This window comes from Camelus dromedarius, chromosome 1, assembly GCF_036321535.1.
Source record: "Camelus dromedarius isolate mCamDro1 chromosome 1, mCamDro1.pat, whole genome shotgun sequence".
NCBI classification, from domain to species: domain Eukaryota; kingdom Metazoa; phylum Chordata; class Mammalia; order Artiodactyla; family Camelidae; genus Camelus; species Camelus dromedarius.
The window spans coordinates 83,586,197-83,608,879 of NC_087436.1; the positions used below are offsets into that span (position 1 = coordinate 83,586,197).

At 36.2% G+C, this 22,683-nt stretch overlaps 1 protein-coding gene across 4 annotated transcripts in view; it reads right to left on the reverse strand.

The window, feature by feature from the left end:
- Nucleotides 1–22,683, reverse strand: part of FAM13A (family with sequence similarity 13 member A) — a 285,708-nt gene that overhangs the window by 131,221 nt on the left and 131,804 nt on the right. For all 4 annotated transcript variants that reach the window (XM_064486374.1, XM_031433856.2, XM_064486371.1 and 1 more), the window contains exon 6: nt 12,197–12,280. In XM_064486374.1, coding sequence (XP_064342444.1) covers nt 12,197–12,280 — 84 coding nt within the window. The remainder of the gene's footprint in view (nt 1–12,196; nt 12,281–22,683) is intronic.

The window sequence follows — 22,683 nt, forward strand, 5'->3', positions numbered from 1 at the left end:
GACATCATAGCCCTTATGTGCTCAGAAGCACTGAGAGCTTGGAGATTTTCTTTACCAAATATAACAAAATCAAACGAATTACTAAATTCGGCTGTATAAAATTGTTATTCACAACAGTCAGGACATAATAATAAATTATTAGACATGTACAGAAACAGGAAAACTGTTTCTCATATACAAGAAAAAGGAAACCAAAGAACTCTGCACTGCAATTATCCAGATAAAGGATTTAGCTAACAAAGAATTTTCAGCAGCTAGTATAACTGCAAAAGCTCAAGGACTTAAAGGAAAATATGCTTATAATCATTATGTTCAAACAGGAAGTACCAGTAGGGAAAACAGAATCTATAAAATAAAACTACCAAATAGTTTCTATAAATAAATTTAAGAAACAGTATCTGACAGAAAAATTCACAAGATAGGCTTCCAACAGATTCGAGATGACAGAAGAGTCATTAAACTTTAAGACAAAACATTAGGTGATATGCAATCAGAAGAACAGAAAAAAGTATTTAACAGTACCTGTGGGACAATATCATAAGGTCTAACATAAAGCTACTAAGAACCCCAAAAGGAGGTAAGAGAGATTGAGACAGAAAAAAATACTTTAAAAGAAATAATAGTTTAAAACATCCTAAATTTGTTAAAGACAAAATTTACAGTTAAAAAATTGCAGTAAATCTCAAGCAGGATAAAAGAAAATCCACTTAAACACATCAGAAAACACTGCAGAAAACCAAAGATAAAGTGAAATATTTAAAGCAGCCAGAGACAAAGATAGTTTATGTATACAGAAACAATGACACAATGGTTCCAAACTTACCAGAAAAAATGAAACAAAAAGAGACTGGAAGACAATGGAATGACAGTTTTAAAGGGCTGAAAGGAAAAAAAGAACAACAAACAACTGTAAACACAGACCTCTCTATATGTCAAAGAGTATTCTTCAAGATTGAAAGTTAAATGAAGTCATCTTTAGATAAACAAAACTAGTATTTCATTACCAGCAGATCAGCACTGTAAAAAATGCTAAAGGAAATTCTGTTGCACAGAAATGGTAACAGAAACGGACAGCTGCAGGAAGGAACGAAGAGCACCAGAAATGGTAACCAGCTATGTGTGGAAATGTAAAACCTGTGTTTCTCTTGATTTATTTGAAATACATATGACTCTTTAAAGCAAGAATTTCAACACTGTTCTGTGGAGTTATAAAAATATAATACCTCTGACAACTACAGCATAAAGACCTGAGGCTTTTCTCTGTTTACTTTCATTCCCTATCTGTCACTTTGGTTTAGGCCTTTCCCATAGCTCATTTGGACCATAACTTCCTCATGAGTCTCCCCCTTTTCAATCCACTCTGTTGATAGGGGTGATCTGATCTTATTCCCTGATTAAAATAGTTCAATGGCTTTCCACTTTCCATAGTCTATAATCCACACTCTTTAGCATCCCATAAATTCCACCAGACTATTTCTGCAAGTTCACTTCCTGCCACTCTCTAAGACCAAGATTTTTGCAAGTCTCTAAATACATACACTTTCCTTATCTCCTTCCCTTTGTACCTGCTGTTCCCTCTGCAACACACACCCTCCTACAATGCAAGTTCTATCTTGGCTACTCAGTGTGTCCATAATCTCTCAACGACTTCAACACAGGCATAGTAGTAATCACCTGCCTTTCCTTAGTTCTCATATTATAATACAGAAAAGATTAGGACTCTTCATTTATGCACCAAATGCCATCAATATGCTAATGATTCTTAAATTTGCATCTTTGTCCAGACCTCTCTCCTACATTCAAACATGATCTTCAGTTAACATCTACATTTAGAGGATAGTGAAACTAAATAAGAGAGCTTACAGAGCACACAGCAGGGCCAGAGTTCAAACCATCACGTACATGGTCTCCAACCACCTCATTTCCCAGACCAGGGACCTGAGAGTCACCTTTGGCATGTCCCTTTCTTTCACCTCTTACACCAAATCCATGACCAAGTTCTAATTCTGTCATTCAGAAAAATCCCAAGTAAGTCTACTTCTCTTCATCTCTATCCATTCCAGGCTTCCTACGTTGTTGCTGGACAACTGCAAAGACTTCCTGATCGGTTTTCCTACTTGAACTTTTGTTCTCTCTGGACTGTATTCACCAAATAGGAGCCAGATTTATATCTTCTAAACATAAACATTGTTATAATTTTCCTTATTTAAAGTTTATCAATGGTTTCTCATTTCATTTTGGCAAAATGGCCAAATGCTTAACAGCCTGCAAAGCCCTGCTCCAGCCTCACGTGGAGGTCCTCTCCACTTTTCTCCCCAGGCTTCAGCCTCCTCCCAGCGGCCTCTGCTCATTAATCCAGCCCCAGGCCCTTCTCACGTGTTGTTACAACGCTGGGAAATCTTCTCCCCTCCGCCCTGTCCTTCCCTCACCTATTCTCACTCATCTTCCTTCCAGAAAAGAAATATAACTTCCTTCAAGAATTCCTCCCTGGATGTATGAGTTTAAATCAGATGCCATTGTTATAAGTTGTCAGGGCATTCTATTTTCCTTCCTAACAATTAACCCAATTTGCAACTAAATATTTGAGGGTTAGTCTGTGTTCCCCACTGGATTGAAAACTCTGTGTGTCAAGTCGAATATCTAAGCACTTAGCTTTTAGTGCAAGGCCTGTCATATGGTAGGCAACTAGTATTTTGAGAAAATAAATAACTAATGCAGGCTAAATGCCTGGTCAGGCAGAGAGGAGAAACAATCACAACAGACATGACTCAGCACGAAACGACCAAAAGGACTAACATCAGAAGCTGCACAAAATTCAGAATACGTAAGCAAAATCGCTGCTTGCAATAATATGCATAATTCATATATTTACATTCTAATTATGCCAATTTTCAAAACCCAAGATTAACTCTAAACTGAGACTTTGGCAGTCTAAATTTACATTTCTGTCCTGAGCCTGTGAGCTAAGGCAAATTACTTCTCTGTGCCTCTTCCTTCCCTAAGGACACTAAATATTTCTGTTGTGAAAATGAGCTGTAATGATGAAAATTTAAAGTTAAGGGGATAATAGTTTGAAAAGTGGAGTACTATAATTCTGTGGTATGAACGAGATGGAGGAATAAAAAACAACTCTGCTCACAGGCAATGATTAAATCATAATACCTAATGCCGACGAGGCTGGATGGAAATGGCACTCTCATATTTTCCAGTGGCTGTGTAAATTTTTATAACTCTTTAGTAAAAATTTAACTTAGCAAGAGGCTTGAAGGGCCATAAAAATATTTATACCTTTCGAACTGGTAAATCCACTTTCAGCAATCAGTCCTGAGGAAATAACTCTAGCTGAGAAACAAATCTTATGCTGGAAAATGTTTAACCATGCAGTATTTATAAAATTGAATATTACATTACTGAAAATCTGACATATAATAATATGAGAACGATCATCATTGTTATTATGAAGTCTGTACTAACACAGACAATGCTTATAATAAATACATGAAGGGAAAACAGAAGAAAGTAAAATTGCTTGTAAAATACGAATGTATCTTTCAAATACATCCACAGACATGCAGGAAAACAGGCAAAAAAAATTACACATCAAAATTCTAACAGTGATCATAATAAAGGTAGAAAAGAGGGGAGCTGGATTTTTGCCTTTTTCCTTTACTGTCTTTTTTCAGTGTTATTTGACTTTTATAAGAGTTAACAACAACAAAAAGTCTTCAGTGGTTCTGCACTGTCTATTTAATAAGGTTTAAATTTGTGAGTACAAATCTCCTATTCAAGGTCCTCCTCAGTTTACCTCCACTTTCCCTTCTAGCTTATCTTACACTTCTTACTCCTTATACTGTATCCATCCCTTACAAAGGCCCCTCAGTGGGACCAGTGGTGGGGCTCACCCCGAGTTTACTTAGCTGAATAAACAAATCTTTTCTCTTTTTGAACATTTGCTGACCCACTCCCTGATGAAGGGTTATATATTTTAGTTAAAGCAATTTGGTACTTTTAAGAGAAATTACATTTCCATAAAAAGACTGCTTATAAAAGCAGTCATCTATTTAATTTGGAAATAGGAATTAGATAAAGACAACGGGGGACACACTATACCAGTAATTTTTTTCTTTTGTAGACACATATTGATTAACTTTATTTTATGTACCATATTCTGTCTTAAAATAGAAAGTATAGTTGCTTCAGAAAATCAATTTAAAGGAGTCAGTTATACTCCACATCTAGAATTTTCTTCTCTTACTTAAAATTCACTCCATGAACATTTGAGATGCAAAGTAAACAAACATTTTCTCAATATTGGTTTTCAACATAATTACTAAGGAAAGCTAATGATCGAGGATTTTAAGAATCATGGCAGTATTCAGTGGTGGCTTTAAGAATCTTCTTTAGCATTTATAAAGCTATTTAATGTCTGTAAATTCTGAGTATGAGAGCCCTTAACAAACAAGTAGTTCTACATCTGCATCTGATGGTGTGGGACAATGAATAAACAGTTATTACAATGAGGGAAAAGTCCAAACTCCGTGGCCCGATGACATGAGATTTAACCTACAGATTTCCACGGCAATAGCTAAGTTATCGGTTAGGCATCAGATTCCTAGGATGCCCTGCTAAAGCCTAGTTAGCTTATCACAATTGAGAGTTTGAGAGGCTAGCCTGGCAGGGTCCAGCATCACAAAAGCTTAGCTGATACATAAAATGGTTTTCAGAATGGCTGATGAGAATAAGAAGTTGTGTGTAACCGGATGACTTGACACACAAAACACGTCTAATGCTGGTAACTGAGAAGGGCTGCTGTCATCACAGAGAAAACACACAGTCACGTAAAAACAGTTCAGAGCTTTTGCACTTCAAGACACTGAGTTACGGGTTAAGAAGTAAAAGAAGAAAACAGCTAACTTCACTAGGCCTTGTATGCTTACTCCATCCCCAGGCGGTGTACCACTTACTTATATACATATTACCTTTAATTCTCACAACTTATCTGCAGAGGAGGGAGTATAACCCAACATGGCATGTAGGACTACAGAGATGTGAGGCACTACGAGGGTCAAGAGATTGAGCTTCAGGATCAAATATACTGGGCACTTATGGGAAAATTAACTAGGTTCTCTAAGGCTCCATTTTCTCAGTTGGAAAGAAAGAAGGAAAATGAAGGTATTGGCAAATATTGGGCAGGTTTCTTCCAGGCACATCATAGGGTTGTATTCCCTATTTCCATTGTGGCTGGGTGGGGCATTATGATTAGTTCTGAACTAATGAGTTAAGACCAGAAGTGATGGAGTTACTTCCAGGCCAAGGCATTCAATTGTCAATGCAAGATCCTACAGAACTCTTTCTTTGTCCTCTGGCACAGTAACTGGCCACATCAGAGATGGGCGCTGTCTGAACAGGTTCTCAGGCGAGCAGCATAAGCAGAGCTCCCTTGTCAATCTAAACCGGATGGGTTGCATGAGCAAGAAACAAATGTACCACTAAGATTCTGAGATTGCTTTATTATTGAAGTGTAATCAAGGCAATATGGACTGAGAAAAGTTATTCTATCTAAAAGTTATTTCTATAGTGTTGTGAGGATTTAATAAAGTAATATTATAAGTATTTTTCACAGAGTCTAGAAAACAGTAAATACTCAATAAGTGACACTTAAAACGACTATTATTATGTTACTAACTTTTATAAATTAGAATACTGAGACTGCAGAATATTCTGCAATGTGCCTAAGGACACACAACTTTTAAGTGACATAGTTGCTTCTGTAAGACTGGGAAGTCAAAGATCTGTTCATTAAAGTCATCCTTCTTTAGTCACCTGACTTGGCCAAAAAGAAAAAAACCTCTAAGAATTACCATCTTTTTGTTCATATATGTGCCTTCTTTTGTTGCTATTCTAAACCCCCTTCTCTGTTGCACAAAAACCCTTTCTCTGTTGCACAAAAATTAATTTTCTTTTATGCTTTACATTTGTTCCTGTTTGCTGTTTATTTTCATAACTTTTGTCACACAGCACAGCAATCTTTATGCAAGATTTAACAATCACACCCCTCTGCAATTTGGCTGCAGCCTGTCTTTCAGAGCTTATCTCTTACTACTTCCCTTCATAAACCTTCCGTCTTAAACTGTTTCACAGATTAGAAAACACTCTCCTCAATTGATTTCACTAGGCTCTATAAATTTTATACCAAAAGTAGATAAAACAAAACGTATTTAAAAACCTAGATGCAAAAATACTAAACAAAATATCAACTGTCCAAAACTTGCAAGGTATTTAAAAATATGTATCAAGGCCAGGTTCAGAACTGGTTTATTCTAGTGATGCAGTGTTGGTTTAAGGTTAGACAATCTGTAACTCCCCATGATAAAGGAATAAGGAAGAAAAACCATGTAATTATCTTATCAGATGCAAAAGAAAACATTCACTAAAATTTTTCACTCAAGATAAAAATTCTTAGCAAAGCATAAATATAAGGGAACCTCCTTAGGTGTATAAAATAAATCTACCAAACATCTACAGCAAATATTGTAAACCTAATAACTGTACATCTGAAGAAAAACATATGAACACTAACTACTTTTATGTGAGACAAAATAAGCAATTAAATATCTGTTCATCTTCAAGCCTTTTTTGAAGGTCTGCTATGTGCCTGGCATTGTCAAAGAATTACCAAAAAAAAAAAAAAAAAGAGAGAGAGAGAGAAAGAAAAAGAAATATGCCATGATAATACTTAAAAGTCAAAAGTAGAAACTTTCCCTTAAAAACAGGAAGCAACTCAAGAAAGCATGCTATCACCATTTCTATTTAAACTTTTACTGGGAATCCTAGAACATATTATGAGAAAAAAGAAATTAAATGATAAAAGACTTCAGAAGGAATAAACAATCCATCCTCATTATTTCCAGATGATATGACTGTGTACAAAGGAAGTCAAAGAGAATTGCTCAACAAAATATCAGAACGAATAAGAATTTGGCAAGGTTTCCAGATATAGTGTCAACAATAAAAATCAGTTTAAACACTAAATATCAGCAACAAAGTTTGAAGACAGTAAGTATTCCATCTATGAGCTATCCAGGACATTTAAGAAGAAAATTAAATATATATTTTTAAAATCAAAAGACATTAAAGAGGACCTGAGTAAGTGGAAAGTTATATGACAGTCATGGATTGAAGACCAATTCTCATAAAATTGATCTACCAATTCAATTTGAGTTCTAACGAAAATTTCTCATGAAACTTGACAATATTCAACTGCAAAAGCCAAAGTTCAAGAATGGCCAAGATAATTTTTAAGAAGAACAAAGTTGAAGAGACTTATCCTACCAGATAGCACTAATTAAGACACTGTGGTAATGACATAGGATACACAGATAAAACAACAAATAATACAGTCCAGAAAAAGACATAAAAACATTTGATATATAATGGAAATGATATTTCAAAAAGTGGGAGAAAGATGAACTACTGAACAAATGCTGATTGATTTAATAAATAAAATTATATCCCTACTTTGTCTTTACACAAAACTTAATTTCAAATGGATTGAGACCCATACACATGCAAAGCAACAGTTAAAACTTTTGGAAAACAATTTAAAAAACTTTCTTCGTGACCTCAAAGTAGACGAGGATTTCTTAAGCAAGATGTAAAAAAGCACAAAAACTAAACATTGATGAATCTGACTACACTGAAATAAAAAGCTTTCATGCATTAAAAGACACTATGTTCAATGTGAAAAGAAAACCAAAAAACTGAGTCAAAGTATTTGGAACACATATAACTAACAATAGCTAACAAACTCTTATAAATCTTTAAGAAAAAGACAAACAACCCAGTAGCAAAATTTGCTACGTTGGGGGAAAACAGTACACAGATTAATAATCACAGATATGACCTAAGTCTAATGAACACAGGAAAACATAAACACACGAAATACACACTGCATTACATTACAGTGAAGCTACGGACTAAGTCAGAGATCTCAGTGGCTTAACAGAACAGGTTTACTTCTCAGTCACGACACAGAGCCAATCCAAGCTGACAGGTGGCTCTGCTCCACAGAAGTCACCAGAGGACCCAGGTTCCACTGTCTAGTTGATGGACTGGTAGAAAGGGCTGGAGAAGTGCACAAATTTTGAATCTCTGCCCTTGAAGTGACACTTGTCACTTCTGCTCACAGCCTATTGGCCCAAAGTAGTTGGCTGGCCTCACCTACCTGCAGTGGAGCTGGGAAACGTCGGAGAAACACGTGGATATTCAATGAAATATAAATGTCTCTGTGACAATCAGAAATCAGAGAAATCCAAATTCAAGCAAAAGCAAGATGCATCCCACACTCATCAGACTGGGGAACAACAGCAAAGACTCTGATATTACCAAGGATTTGTGAGGATGTGAGACATGGAAACAGTCACACACTGTTGAGCACTGTTGAGCTGCTGAGCACGTAAACTGGCACATTTTAAGAGTGCACATGTAATACGTGGACAGAGCGGTCCCCACTTACGACCCTACTACTGCAGGTACGTAAAAGGTGTCATATGAAAACACTCACTTAAAATTGGTTTGTAATAGCGAAATATTGAAAATTATCTAAACGTTGGAAACAACTCAAGTATCAGAAAAACGTGGAATAATACCTAAATAAACAATATTCTTACTGAAAGTGAATATTGATAGAGCGCATTGGACAAAGATAGCTGCAGAAGGTGACATGCTGTATACTTTTATATATAAAGTTGTAAAACCTGCAAAAACATAATATATATTGTGTGTAAATATATGGGTACGCACTTAGGCTATAATAACATGCATAGAAGTGATTATTTCAAAATAGGGTGGAGAGATGGTACATTAGGGTACATTAGTCATAAAACAATTCATATCTGTTAATTCTACTATAGGTAATAAAAGCTAAGGAAATAATACTCTAACAGTCAAGTCATTCTTTGTTAACACTTCCCTAGTAGTGCTTTCTATATAAATGATGGAGGCAGTTCCATATATTCAAATAGCTAAATATGGTGTGGCAACAGATGAAACATTATGATCGTTAGAGAACATATTAAGTAGTTAGTACAGAGTCTGGCACTCAATCCATGTTAGCTGTCACAATCGTCACTGTTACTGCTGCTACCACCGCTATTACTTTCATTATTAAAGGAATAAGCACGCAAAGCAGGTTTATTTGTGAAAACACAAAGTGAAATGATATCAACCGGAAAAAGCAAAATACTAATTAGAATGTACACATTAATTTAAGCAACATAAAATATATGCACATCCATTAGCAGTGATTTTAAAATGACTTGGAGTCTTAGTAAAATTTAATGCTTATTAAATTACTCTTTCTATTGATTTCCATATTGAAAATTAAATTACATTGACACTAGAGTTTCTCAAAACCCTACATTATTTTAAGTTCCTAGTTTACTTTGCTAATAGGTATAAGCATTTCTAAAGACATTTAGGAAAATACAACTGTGATAATCTCATCAGTGAAGAAAATCTTCATAAATGATGCATGGTTCCTGAAGCCATTAACCTTTGAAAAGACAAACAACTTAACAGTTGCTTCTACCACATAACTATTTATTCATCCTCATACAATGACCTGAACTTGAGCTTTTTTTAACTGAGGTCAAGAACATAGCAAGTGCAGTGGGAAGTCTAGGGCATACCCTAAGGAAAGAAAGAAGGAAGACAGTTTTCTTCCCTGAGTTCCTGGACCCTCTTCAGGTTTTTACTGTGACCAATGAATATGGGTTGAGGCTTATTTAGAGACATTAGCACCTGTATTTGGTAGAAAAAAGACTGTCTCCTTTCCTCTAGTCATGATTATACAAGGATCAGTGTCTTTGTATGTTCTACATCTCTTGAAAAATCTATTTGATGTTCCCTTCTGTATCACCTGTTCCAATTATCTGTTTGCATACATGGTTTACACAGTATTGGGCATGAAATGGTTATACGAATATGTTCTTGAGCTGGCAGGGCTGGTGATCATTGCTCATCCAGAAAGTGTCATGGTGCTGTGTAAAGGAGGTATCATACTTTTTTTTCCAACTTGGACTCAGATTAAGAAGTGGTTTCCTATCTAAGAGAGAGAAATATAATCATCCCCACTGCCTAAGAGCAGAGACAACCGCTAGCAGAGGGAACACAGGTGGGGACAGACGGCTTAGACTAGAAAGACATCTCCAGAGTCAATGGACACATGCCATCCCTGGACTATTTTATATCTCTAGCCATATAGGGATCAGAAATACTTAGCTGTCCAAGGCAGATATAGCTGTAACCAGAGATGTCTCAGAAAGGCAGCTATGGAGGCCAAATGGAGTAACATCAGTACTAAGGACACACATCATTCTCATAGCTCACTAAGTCACTTTAGAAAGGACACACCAACCACGCTTTGTTTGTTTGTTTGTTTTTTACACCAATTATATTTTGAAGGTGTTCTCAGCTTCAGCTTTCAAATATCTACTGGAGGAAAAAAGATCTTAAGATAAAATCTTGGTAGTTTGTGCCTTATAATCTCTTCCAGCTCACATGCTCTGCCTTATTTCTGGGATTTGAAATTACAAAGATTTTAATCACCCCTAGAGTAAGCAGGGCTAAGCAGTGCTTAGTTTGCTCATGTAGATTTGAACTTGCTCATGTAAGACCACAAAAACCTGAAGTTACAAATGAAGGATTAACCAGTGAAGTAATTTCTCTATTGAATTAGCTTCATCGTGAACCATAAAGTGAGACTGATAGAGGATAAATAATGCACGTTAACCACTGATTCTCTATACCCTGAAATATTCCAAATGGGATTAAGTTCATAAGAATAATAGAATCCCCTCAAACAATTTCTATGCCAAGTTTCAAGATTATCTTTCATTTAGGAAGTGATTTATCTAAGGTCTTTTCACCCAGAAGTAGTTACGCCAATAAAAATGGAATTAATAAGCAAATGTTACCTAAAAGTGTTCTTCAAATCCTACATTTTTTTAGAGCATTTGTTTGGTGAGTATATTTTTGACAATAAATTTTTTATTGATTCACAGAAAATAAGATTTCTACTATGCATTTGAATTAGGTGTATGTAAGTTTACATACACAAATATTTCAGTGAAAAAGATGCAAAAAATAGTTTGACTCTGGAAAAGAAAGCATAGTAGTTTAAGATAATTTTCCAGAAAAATCATCAAGGTGGAATAATTTTATTTAAAAAGTTGTTTCTATTTCTTTTAAAAATAAACCACAGACTCTTACCATAAATAAGATGCTAATGACTCAATACATCACTTGATTTGCCTCTAAAAATAAAGCCTCAATTATTTTTATAATAACCAGCAATTAAAACCAGAGACCAGAATTCTTTTAAATGTTGCCTACAATGGACTCAAGAAAGTTTGAAAAACATTTTGCCTTAGAATTGGAAAAAAAAAAAAAAAGTAGCTCTACAAATGTCATAGTGACCAGTTAGGGATATTATATACATCTAGTAAATAGGAGAAGTTCTACTCAAAAGAAAAGATTAAAGATTTCCAAAGGGGTTCTAAAATTAACACAATCACTTTTTTGGTTGGACAAATTATTAAATAAATTCTCATGATATATGTTGGGTTAAAGGAGTTTTTCTTTTCACTGGCAAAACAATTTATGTGCATTTTGGAAGTTTCTCAATAAGGAGGACAGAATTTTACACATTAGACCCTTTATCCTGTCATATGTATGATAGTTCTTTTTTTTTCTTGTTAAAATGTGCTTAAATACTTTTCATTGATCATGTGCTATTTTTATCATCCGACAAGAATCAATAAAGTGATTTCTATTTGGCAAAAGAAAAATTACAGTTGCACACTTTATTTCACCTGCCAGAAGTAACCTTCCATTACATCTGAGTGTTTCCTATGTTGTAGGGAATACAATGGAAACGATTCTGATTGAGAAGTTAAACTGTCTACTAAAAAAATGTCACTGTCTGTTACAGAATAGGAGTGGCCAGAGAATTTTTGGATGACTATAACCCTCAATTAAATATACTAAATAAAAAGTGCTTTTTGGACCATCCAGTCCAAAGACAAACAAACAAAAGGCAAAGGAGAATGCAAGCAACAGAGCATGTGAAATACAAGACCATGAAGAACCTTACTAAACCTTTCACACAGTAGCCTAAGGAGCAGACATAACCTACCTTGGTTTTTGGAGATGGCTTTCGCTTGTCTCTTTCGATGTCTTTTGTGAGAAGGATGGGTAAGGATTTCTTACAGTTGGCCTCCTATTAAAAAAAAAAAAAAGTATAAAAGAAACATTAGAGACTGCAGAACATTACCCTAAACAGAAATTACAATGCAGTGAAAAGCAATTTGTAAGGGAGCAAAGGCATTTCTGGATTAATTTGTTCACATCAGAAGCTAGTGAGGTTGTAGCAACGAGTCAAAACATTTCATTTCTTCTTCTTCACATACAGCAGTGAAGTAATGTAAGATGGTGATGGAGTAGATGTGGGACATATGGGACATATACACTCAGAGACAATTATGAAAAAATCTCATCTACACTATCATGCCACTTACATAACCACAGACACTTCACCTCTTCTTTGGAGAATTAAATAATTTTCCAAGATATCAAACACCAAACTTGGAATTTCCAACTCTCTCCAGGTACTTGACAAATGAGTTCTGATTCTGTAAATGTTTTATCACAAATTCTTTCATCTAGTTTAGCAAACTGCAATTGAATAGTGGTAGTTTCATACCAATATCCTGAGAAAAAATATCTGAGTATCTGTTTCCAAAATTATTAAGTTTCTAAATCCTTGGTTCACACCAAAATGGTACATGTAAAAATAACAGCAGAGATTACAAGGTGGCAGATTACTTGGGGTTGGATAGATTTATTATTTATTTCTACATGATAAATAAAAACAACAATAACCTTGGTTTTTTAAAAAATAATGTAGGGTCTCACTTCTGAATAACCATTAACTTGAATAAATTTTCTGTGGGCGATTCGAACTCCAAATTAAGATAGAACAAAAATACATAAGACGAAGATTATAGTCAACAACAAAGCTAAGGAGAAAATAAGTCAGATTTCTTTCACCTGCTCTATAATTTTCACCTCTGTATCCCATTTCTTCCCCTTCCATGCCTACCACTCATTCATCTAAATAGTAAGGTTTTTTCTCCCTATTTGACTTTAGGGTGAAGTAATCATCTTTTAAACAAAATTGTAGTCTACATACTTTATAATATTACTAAAATTTGCTGGAGTTACATTCATTTATTTCTAAAGGGAACAGTATATTATTAGGATAAAATGTCCCTAAAAAATAACAATGCTACTTATGACTAATAACTAATTACCAGGTTACAGGTTGTATCAGGCACTGTGCTACAGACTTTACCTTCATACTGCCATTTCCACCCCCAACGGCCCGATGAGCTCGGTATTATCGTCATCACATTCCCCTCTGAAGTATCACACAGTGAAAGCTTACAGACGTTAAATAAACCACCCGGGACTCAAAGATGGTTGAGTTACTTTAGCCTGAGCTCTTGTCATCTTTATATATGACTTATCATCCAATATACTTGACATCTTAAATGACTAGGTTGTAGAACCACAGCATTTTCAAGCCAAGAGAGTTTTTAAACATAAGCTGGTCTACCCTCCCCCTAATTTTACAGATGAGGGATGTGGATTCTGAGGGGATGCATCCAACATCACACAGAGAGGGGTAGAGCTGAGACTCAGATCAGGACCACAGAGTTATACAAGGCACCTGTTCTCTGCTCTGTGCCAGGAAACAATATTTCCAGACTGAGGTGGGGGATCAAGAGCATCTTCTGAGCTAGGGGGTGGCTGCAGGGCTTCCAACACCCTCAGCTGCCTGTGGCCGCACGCCCAGTCCTATGTAAGGATCCAGGGTACATTTCTGAGATCTCCAAATAAGTGCGCATTCCAGCCCTAGCCTTTCCCACCAGTCACAACACCTGCTGGTGGTAAGCCCTTTACTGGAAATAGTGAATGAACCCATTCCTGCTTCTGACTCACTGTGAAAGGGATAAACTAAATCCAGCATGACATTTAAAAGATCCAAGCGATTAACTGCATAATCTGTTGCGTAATTTGGCTACACTTGGATAATATTATTATGCATAATCTTTATACCTCCTTTTAAACTACTGGTTAAGTGAATGTTAGACTGTGATGAGAAGAAAGGCTGGCTCTTACGGGAAGTTAATAGGAATAGCTGACCTTTGTTTATGTCTGTCTTGAGTAAATTTACAAACACCTATAATTCTTTCCTCCTCCTTGATGCACAAACTAAAAGTAACAGTATTTCTTTATTGCTCCTATTTTGCCTCCCTGTCCCTGTGCATTAATAAGTCTAAGGCTGACAGTCAGCTTTTCCCTCTAAGACTCTGAAAGCATTTTCTGTAATCTTTTAACTGAAAATGCCATCTACATGAATTACGGGTTTTTTTGTTTGTTTGTTTTATGACTTTAAATTCAGCCAACCAAGTCAAAGTGATGTTTGGCAGTCAAAGCACTAAATTCAGAGTCAAGAGACCTGGCTTCTCCTCCTGGTTCTCTAACTAACCAGCTCGAGGAACTCAGGCGAGCATTTTAACCTCCTGACCTCTCCCTCAGTTCAAAGATCTTGAAAACAAAAGGACTGGATTAGATGAGCTCCGAGAATTCTTAAATTCCAGACTTGTATGATTTTATGATTCTTCTGGGAAGCAATATTTATTGACAAAAAGGTAAGCCACTTCCTGTTCAGAGTCATATTCCCCATGCCCCATCAGAAAGCTCTAAAATACTGCCCGCCCCCCAACCCCAATGCAGTGGCCATGGAAGGGGCCCCAGAGTTACAGAACCCGAGCAGCATCTCCTGCAGGGCCAGTGTCACTCAGATTTCTGGAGAAAAAGTAATTCAACCAGAAGCTTAAATAAGGAACTGGTATTAACTTAATGTATTGTTTTAAAAGAGATATATTATGGAGTTAAGTGAGAAACACTTTAAAGGTAAAACCTTTTCAAAGTTGTGCCATTAAAAAGACATTTATACTTGTAGCTATATACCTGAGAACTAAAAACATATGTCCACACAAAAACTGATACATGAATGCTCATAGCAGCATTATTTATAATTGCTAAAAAATGGAAATAATCCAAATGTCTATCAATGGATGAATGGATAAACAAAATATGGTGTATACACACGACGGAATAATAGTCAGCAATGTAATACCTGCTAAACACATAGATTAATCTTGAAAACATGATGCTAAGTGAAAGAAGTCAAACACAGAACGACATATGTTGTGTGACTTCATGTACATGAAATGTTCAGAAGAGGCAAATAGTGACAGGAAGTAGACTCATGATTGCCAGGGGCCAGGAGAAGGAGGGATTGTATAGTGACTTCTAATAGCTCCAGTCTGTATGGGTTTCTCTTGATAAAAATGTTCTGGATTTAGATAATGGTAATGGTTATACAACTTTGTGAACATACTAAACCCTAATGAGTTTAGGGTTTAGTATGGTGAATCTTAGGGGATGTGAATTACATCTATGTGAAAAAAGCCTTTTTTTAAAAAAACTGAAGTATAGTCAGCTACAATGTGTCAACTTCTGGTGTACAGCACAATGTTCCAGTCATGCATACACACACATATATTCATTTTCATATTCTTTTTCTTTAAAGGTAATTAAAAGATATTGAATATAGTTCCCTGTGCTACACAGAAATTTTACAAAATCTATTTTTATATATAGTGGCTAGCATTTGCAAATCTCAAACTCCCAAATTTATCCCTTCCCACCCACTTTCCCCCAGTAACCATAAGATTGTTTACTATGTCTGTGGCTATCTTTCTGTTTTGTAGGTAAGTTCATCTTTTTCCCTTTTTTAGACTCCACATACAAGTGATATCATAAGGTATTTTTCATTCTCTTTCTGGCTTACTTCACTTAGAAAGATAATCTCTACGTCCATCCATGTTGCTGCAAACCATTATTTTATTCTTTTTTATGGCTGAGTAGTATTTCATTTTATAAATATATCACAACTTCTTTATCATCTGTCGGACATTTAGGTTGCTTCTATGTTTGGCTATTGTAAATAGTGCTGTTATGAACATTGGGGTGCATGTATCTTTTCAAATGAGAGTTCCCTCCTGATATACGCCCAGGAGTGGGATTGCTGGATTGTATGATAAGTCCATTTTTAGTCTTTTGAGGAATCTCCATACTGTTTTCCATAATGGCTGCAACAAACTACATTCCCACCAACAGTGTAGGAAGCTTCCATTTCTCCACACCCTCTCCAGAATTTATCATTTGTGGACTTTTGAATGATGGCTGTTCTGACTGGCGTGAGGTAATACTTCACTGTAGTTTGATTTGCATTTCTCTGATAATTAACAATACTGAGCATTTTTTCATGTGCCTATTGGCCATTTGTATGTCCTCACTGGAGAACTGCTTGTTTAGGTCTTCCACCCATTTTTGGATTGGGTTTTTTTTTTTTTATTTGTTTGTTATTAAGTTCTACAAGCTGTTTATATATTCTGGAAATTAAACCTTTGTCAGTTGCATCATTTGCAAATTTGTCATTCTGTTTTGCTTATGGTTTCCTTTGCTGTGCAAAAGCTTGTAAGTTTCATTAGGTCCTGTTTGTTAATTTTTGCTTTTATTTCTGTTGCCTGGGTAGACCTCTCTAGGAGAATAATGCCAAGATTTACGTCAGAGAATGTTTTGCCTATGTTTTCTTCTAGGAGGTTTATCATGTCTTGACTTCTATTTAACTCTTTAAGTCATTTTGAGTTTATTTTTGCATATGGTGTGAGAGAGTGTTCTAAAAAAAACCCTTTTACAGCATGGGAGTCCCCACACTCCCAGGACAAAGGGAAGAGACCTCAGGTTTGTGTTTGAACTCTTCCCTTAGAAGAACTTTGCAGAGGTTTCAAGGAAGGGATTTCTGCATTTGTAAGTATTAAACTGTATGTAGCCATGGAAATTCACTCAAATATTAAGTGAACCCTACTAGGTGTGGCATTTCAATGCTAGTCATTGGAATGATAAATTAGACATGAATATATTCTATATGGTATATTTACATTTATTTGGAATGTTTGGTCTATTTGAATGAGACTTCTGACTGAGCTGACTGCTCACTCTAATGCCTTTTGTGCAACCACCAATTGCTTAAACTCGCTGTGTTACTTCACTATAATGAAAACACCATTTAAACAAACAATAGGGCAGGAAAAAACACCTTGTTTATCATGGCTTTGTTGGCCTTACTGTTCAATCACTAATGACATTTGAAAAACAGAACAGCACTTGCTGTTCCCTCAGCCGAGCACACTGCTCCCAGCTGTTCACAGGTTTGTGCCCTTACGTCACCCAAGTCTCTGCTGAGTTTCACTAGAGAGGGTTCCCTTCCTGGGGCACCTCATCCAAATCGCCACTGCTCTCCCCACCCACTGGATGCTCTCTCTCTATTCTTCATAGCGCTCAGCTATATCTGACTTTAACAGTACTGGTTTTAATTCTTTATTGTCCATCTCACCCCACTCTGTGAGAAGACTTGATCAGTCTTGCCCACAAACATATCCACAGGGCCCAGAACAGTGTTTGGAACACAGACGCTCAGTTGTCGTAGTGAATGCGTAAACCAAATGAATGAACAATATCGCTTCTCTAACCTTTCACAATCCCTCCTGTTCTTAATTCCCCCTTAATCAGCTTACACTTCATGACCTTTCATTCCTTTGCTAATGCCCTTCACTTCCTTCCTCTGGTCTTCAATCATGGCATTCATCTCCCAGAAGTACAACCTTAGATGAATCTGGCTATATGCCTTCTCTGTGCTGGGAATGGAGCAACTCAAAGTGGTTACAAAAAATTATAGAATTGGTTGACTATATTAAGTTTATTACCATAACATCTTGAATGAAACCTCTCTAATGCACAGAAATCCTGCTACACATCTTTAGTAATGTGCTTTTTCCACTCTCTGAGATGGTATTTCGTGCCTTCTCCTCTCTTCTCAAACCCCTTTCCTTCCATTCTCACTTCACTGGCAAAAAAGCGGCATCAGAGAAGCTACTCAATATCCCATTATCAAATTTACAAACCACTCTGAGTCCCTCCTGTTATAATGGAAGATTCTGATCCTATTAAACAGCCATTCCTTCCACATCACCTTGGATCTTTCTCCTCTCACCTTCTCAAGGACATCATTCAAGTCTCCCTCCCACTTCCTCACCACTACATCATTCCCATTAATCACAGGCATGCTCTGTAATTATCTCTTTTTTTGTTGTTGTTGTTTTTAAAACACCTCCTTAATCTCACTTCTCCCATTAGCTGTGGTTGGTTCTATGTTTTCTGCTTTCCTTTGTATCAAGCAAACTCCTCCATACAGCTGTCTTCCCTATCTCTACTTCTTCATCATCAATGCCCCCAAATCGGGTTTTTTTTTTTTTTTTTTTTTTTTTTTTGGTCACTACTCCACAGAAAGTGCTAAAAACAGTCACAGCTTGGTCTCCATCTTACTGGGGTTCTGGGCAACATCTGACCCAGGTGACTCCTTCTATTTGCTGCTACAGCACCACTGATAGGAAAAAAAAAAAAAACTGCCTACTTCAATGACCAATTCCACATGGTCTCCTTGGCTGCCTCTTCTCCTCTATACAATAAAGTTACAAGTCTATTGGTATTGGTTTGCTTTGAGTATCCTCTAGTAAACAGAAGTTCTTTGAAGGCAAATAATTGGAATACCCTTAACACATTACTAAAACTACAATGCCAATAAAAAGTGCCTGATACAGCAGGAGCTCAGTAAATATGTGCTGAATGAATGATTGAATGAAACTGCAGCAATTCAAGGGCTGATGCAGAGATCTTCTTTTTCCAAATGATGCAATGATCTCATACCATTTTCATCACGAGGTTTGGATAAAATATTTTATAGTTATAATAACCCATTTTAAGTTGTTGACAATTTAACTTCCATCACATACAATAACTCTACACTTTTACCACGCTACACACACTTTGTCTCCCTGTAGTTAGAGTTTGCTTCTTTAAAACTGTATACATTAACAAATGTTTATCTTCTAACTTGTATATTAGGGTTAAAATAATTTATACATCACTATTACAGTATAACATTATTCTCTATTTGTCTATATTCTTATCCTTACCAGTAAGATTTATGCTTTCACCTTGTGGTCTACCATGTTGTTTGTTTTGATTTGAAGAACTTCCTTAAGCATTTTTTGCAAGGCAGGGCTAGTGGTGATAAACTCCCTTGGTTTTTGTTTGTCTGACCTCAGTTTTTGTTTTGTTTATCAATCAGTCTATTTTCCTCTCCTTTATTCTTAAAGAATAATTTTTTTCAGCTAAAATGTTCTTGGTTTGTAGATTTTTTTTTTTCTTTCAGTATTTTGAATACATCATTCCACTCTCTCCTGACCTGCAAGGTTTCTGCGTAGAATTCTGCAGATAGTCTTATGGTGGTGGGGGGGGGGGGTTTGCCACATTTCCTATATATGATGCATTATTTTTTTTTCCCTTCATACTTGGAAAATTTTTTCTCCTTGACTTTTGACAATTTGATTACAATGTGTCTCAGTGTAGATATTCTCTTTCTCTCCCCCTCTCCCTCCTGAGACTCCCATAATGCATATATTGGTTCACCTGATGTCTCATAAATCCTATAGGCTTTTATTCTTTAATCTCTTCTGATTGGGTAATTTCAAATAACCTATCTTTGAGTTTGCTGATTCCTTCTTTGGCTTGATTTAGTCTGCTGTTTCTATTACATTTTTAAAAAATTCATTTGTTGCATTCTTTTGCTCCAGAATTTCTGTGTGTTTTTTAAAAATGATTTCTATCTTTTTGTTGCTTTCCTGATTATGTTAAGCTGTCTATTTGTGTTTTCTTGTAGCTTGTTGAGCTTCTTTAAGACAATTATTTTGAATTGTTTGCCAGGCAATTCATTTCTACATTCTGGGGAAGTCAGTTACTAGGAATTTATTGTGTTCCTTTTGTGGTGTCATATTTCCTTGATTTTTCATATTACTTGTTGCCTTGCATTGGTGTCTGCACTCAGCTGTTGTAAGCATTAGTGAAGATTATGCAGGTCATTGGTGGTGAAGGTTGTTGGGGGCGTCCCTGGTGGCACTAAGGACTGCTAAGGTCCTTTTGTCCTCCTTTGCCTCCACAGGAAAAAGTCAGCCAACATGATCCCTCTTGGTGCCAACCTGTGCTGCCCTGTGGAATGGGAGGTGTAGGTAAGATGCTTCCTACACTTATAACATGTGGCCTTCCTTGGTTTCTGCACTCCACTGGGTTGCTGGACCTTCTTAATTGTACTCTAGAGCTTTCTCAGAGCTATTAACACCCATTAGCAATGGTCAGATTGTTGTTTTTGTGCGGGGATGAAAGTTGGAACCTCTTAGTCTGCCATCCTGCTGATGTGTTCAGCTTTGCTCTCCATTCTGTAAAGTACCCTATGTGACTCCAAAAAATTCTTTTACTTTATCTTTTCTTTCTTATTTTTTTGGTCTAATTTTAGCCAGAGTTGCTTTTTGTTTTTTAACTAAAGTACTTTAAATTACACAAATATTTACTATAGTATCACTTATAGTATGGTCACTCAGTAGAAAACTGTGGAATTAAATTTACAATGATGATGATAATTATAATCAAAATAATAATACTGGCTTTCACTTATATAGCGCTTAATGCATGTGTAGCATTTTTCTAAGTGCTTATTATACTTTTATTCACTTGATCCTCACAATGACCCTCTGTAAGATATGTATTTTTCCATGTAAATCTATTATACATGGACATTGAGTCACAGAAAGTATAAGTAGCCTGTTCAAGGTCACACACCTGATAAGAGGCAGAGCTGAAAACTGAAACCAGGCAATCTGTCTCCAGAGTCCTGCTCTTAATTCTACAAAATAATGCCTCTCTAGAAGAAGCCTTCCTGTTTAATTAGATCAGGAAATATTGCAGGTTAGGTGGCCTCCAAAGTAAACGTAAATAAGAAATCGTTAAAAAAAAAAAAAAGGATACATAGAAATAACACATACTTAGATTTTTTTTTTTTTTTCACTTTAAAACTCTTACATGTTCATTTATTTCCCTGTCTTTTGATGTGGGCCTTTGGTTGGAAATGGCCAATATCTTGGAATTCCAGACTTTCTTCCCTGTATAAACCATAATCATAATGTATCACCTATGTGAAGACTGTAATCTTTATTGAGCCTTTCCAATGTATTAAACTTAGCTTTTGCAGAAAAGATAATTCTTTGTGAACATGATACAATCTCCTCATGTCCTTTATGTCCTCTCTCCAGGCACCACAAAGACTATGCTTTCAGTCTCCCTTTCAGTTAGATGGGGAGTCATTTGACTGAATCTGCTCATTGAAATGTGAGAAGTATTATAAGTCACGTCCAGGTGTAGTTATAAGACTATTGCATATTATTTTTCAACCTCTTCTTTTCCTACTGAGGCAACCTAGGAGGGCAGTTGGGACAACATGGAGGAGGGCTGCTCAACGCACTGGACTGTGGAGTGAGTGAGAAACGTCAATTGTGTTAGCCACAAAGACTTCAGAGTCTGTTACAGAAGGTTCTATTAACTATGCTAACACCATTTTCCTAAAAATAGCTTAAATGTTGCATTCAATTTGCATTTGTTAAAGTATACAGGTACCATAAAAAGTCTGGCATAAATAGTTTTGGAAATAAATACAACTGATTCTTAGTTAGCATATAGCAAAACTGGTAATGAACAAGTCTATAAGAGAATAGCCTGTTAGCCACAAGCGTTCAGTGTTGCCATGGACAGCAGTCAGTGTGCTTTACAAACAAATGCAGTAAATGCACTAATCTAGCAAATTAGTTAGGTGAAGTTCTGTTAAGCAAACTTTTATTCTGTACTCTAGAAATGTGGACAATTATTAATGTCCAGAATACTTACTATGACTTCCCTGAAATAAATTTGAGTCAACTTTTATTTAGACATACATGGTACAATTCAATGGACATTTTTGAGTAAGTGTAAGAAACTAGAATGAGTGCTTCGGAAGATGCAAGAATGTACGAGCTATTCTCCAACTTTTAGAGAAAACTCAATGTATATGTAAATATGAGATATTTTTCTTAACTTTGGAGAATATATAAAGTCATATAAGAGAAAAAAGCAACTCTCCAGAGGCAAAATATGAGACTTGTTCTCATAAAAGGATAAAAAGAGCACCCTGGGACAACAGAGGAGAAGGGGATTAACTATACCGGAGGATGAGAGAGTTTCACAGAGGGAGAATTCGAGATGTTCTGGTTGGACCCGCACCCACCCAATCAGAAGCACACCCTGCAACAAGGATTGTGAGCAAGTAGCTTATCTGGGTAGTTCAGCAGGGGAATGGGTCAATAATGGAAGGAGAACGCAGTCAGTAAGGGTGTCATTATTAAGCTACTGTAGCTATTTCAGTGGTTTTGAAGCTTCAACTCGGGGGTGGGGGAAGCTCTGAAAAACACCATAAAATACACATCCCAGAATTATTCCAACCAAAGAGTAAGGAGCTGGGAATTTATACCTCCGTACTCCTCAGTCACTTGTTAAGGGCTGCCC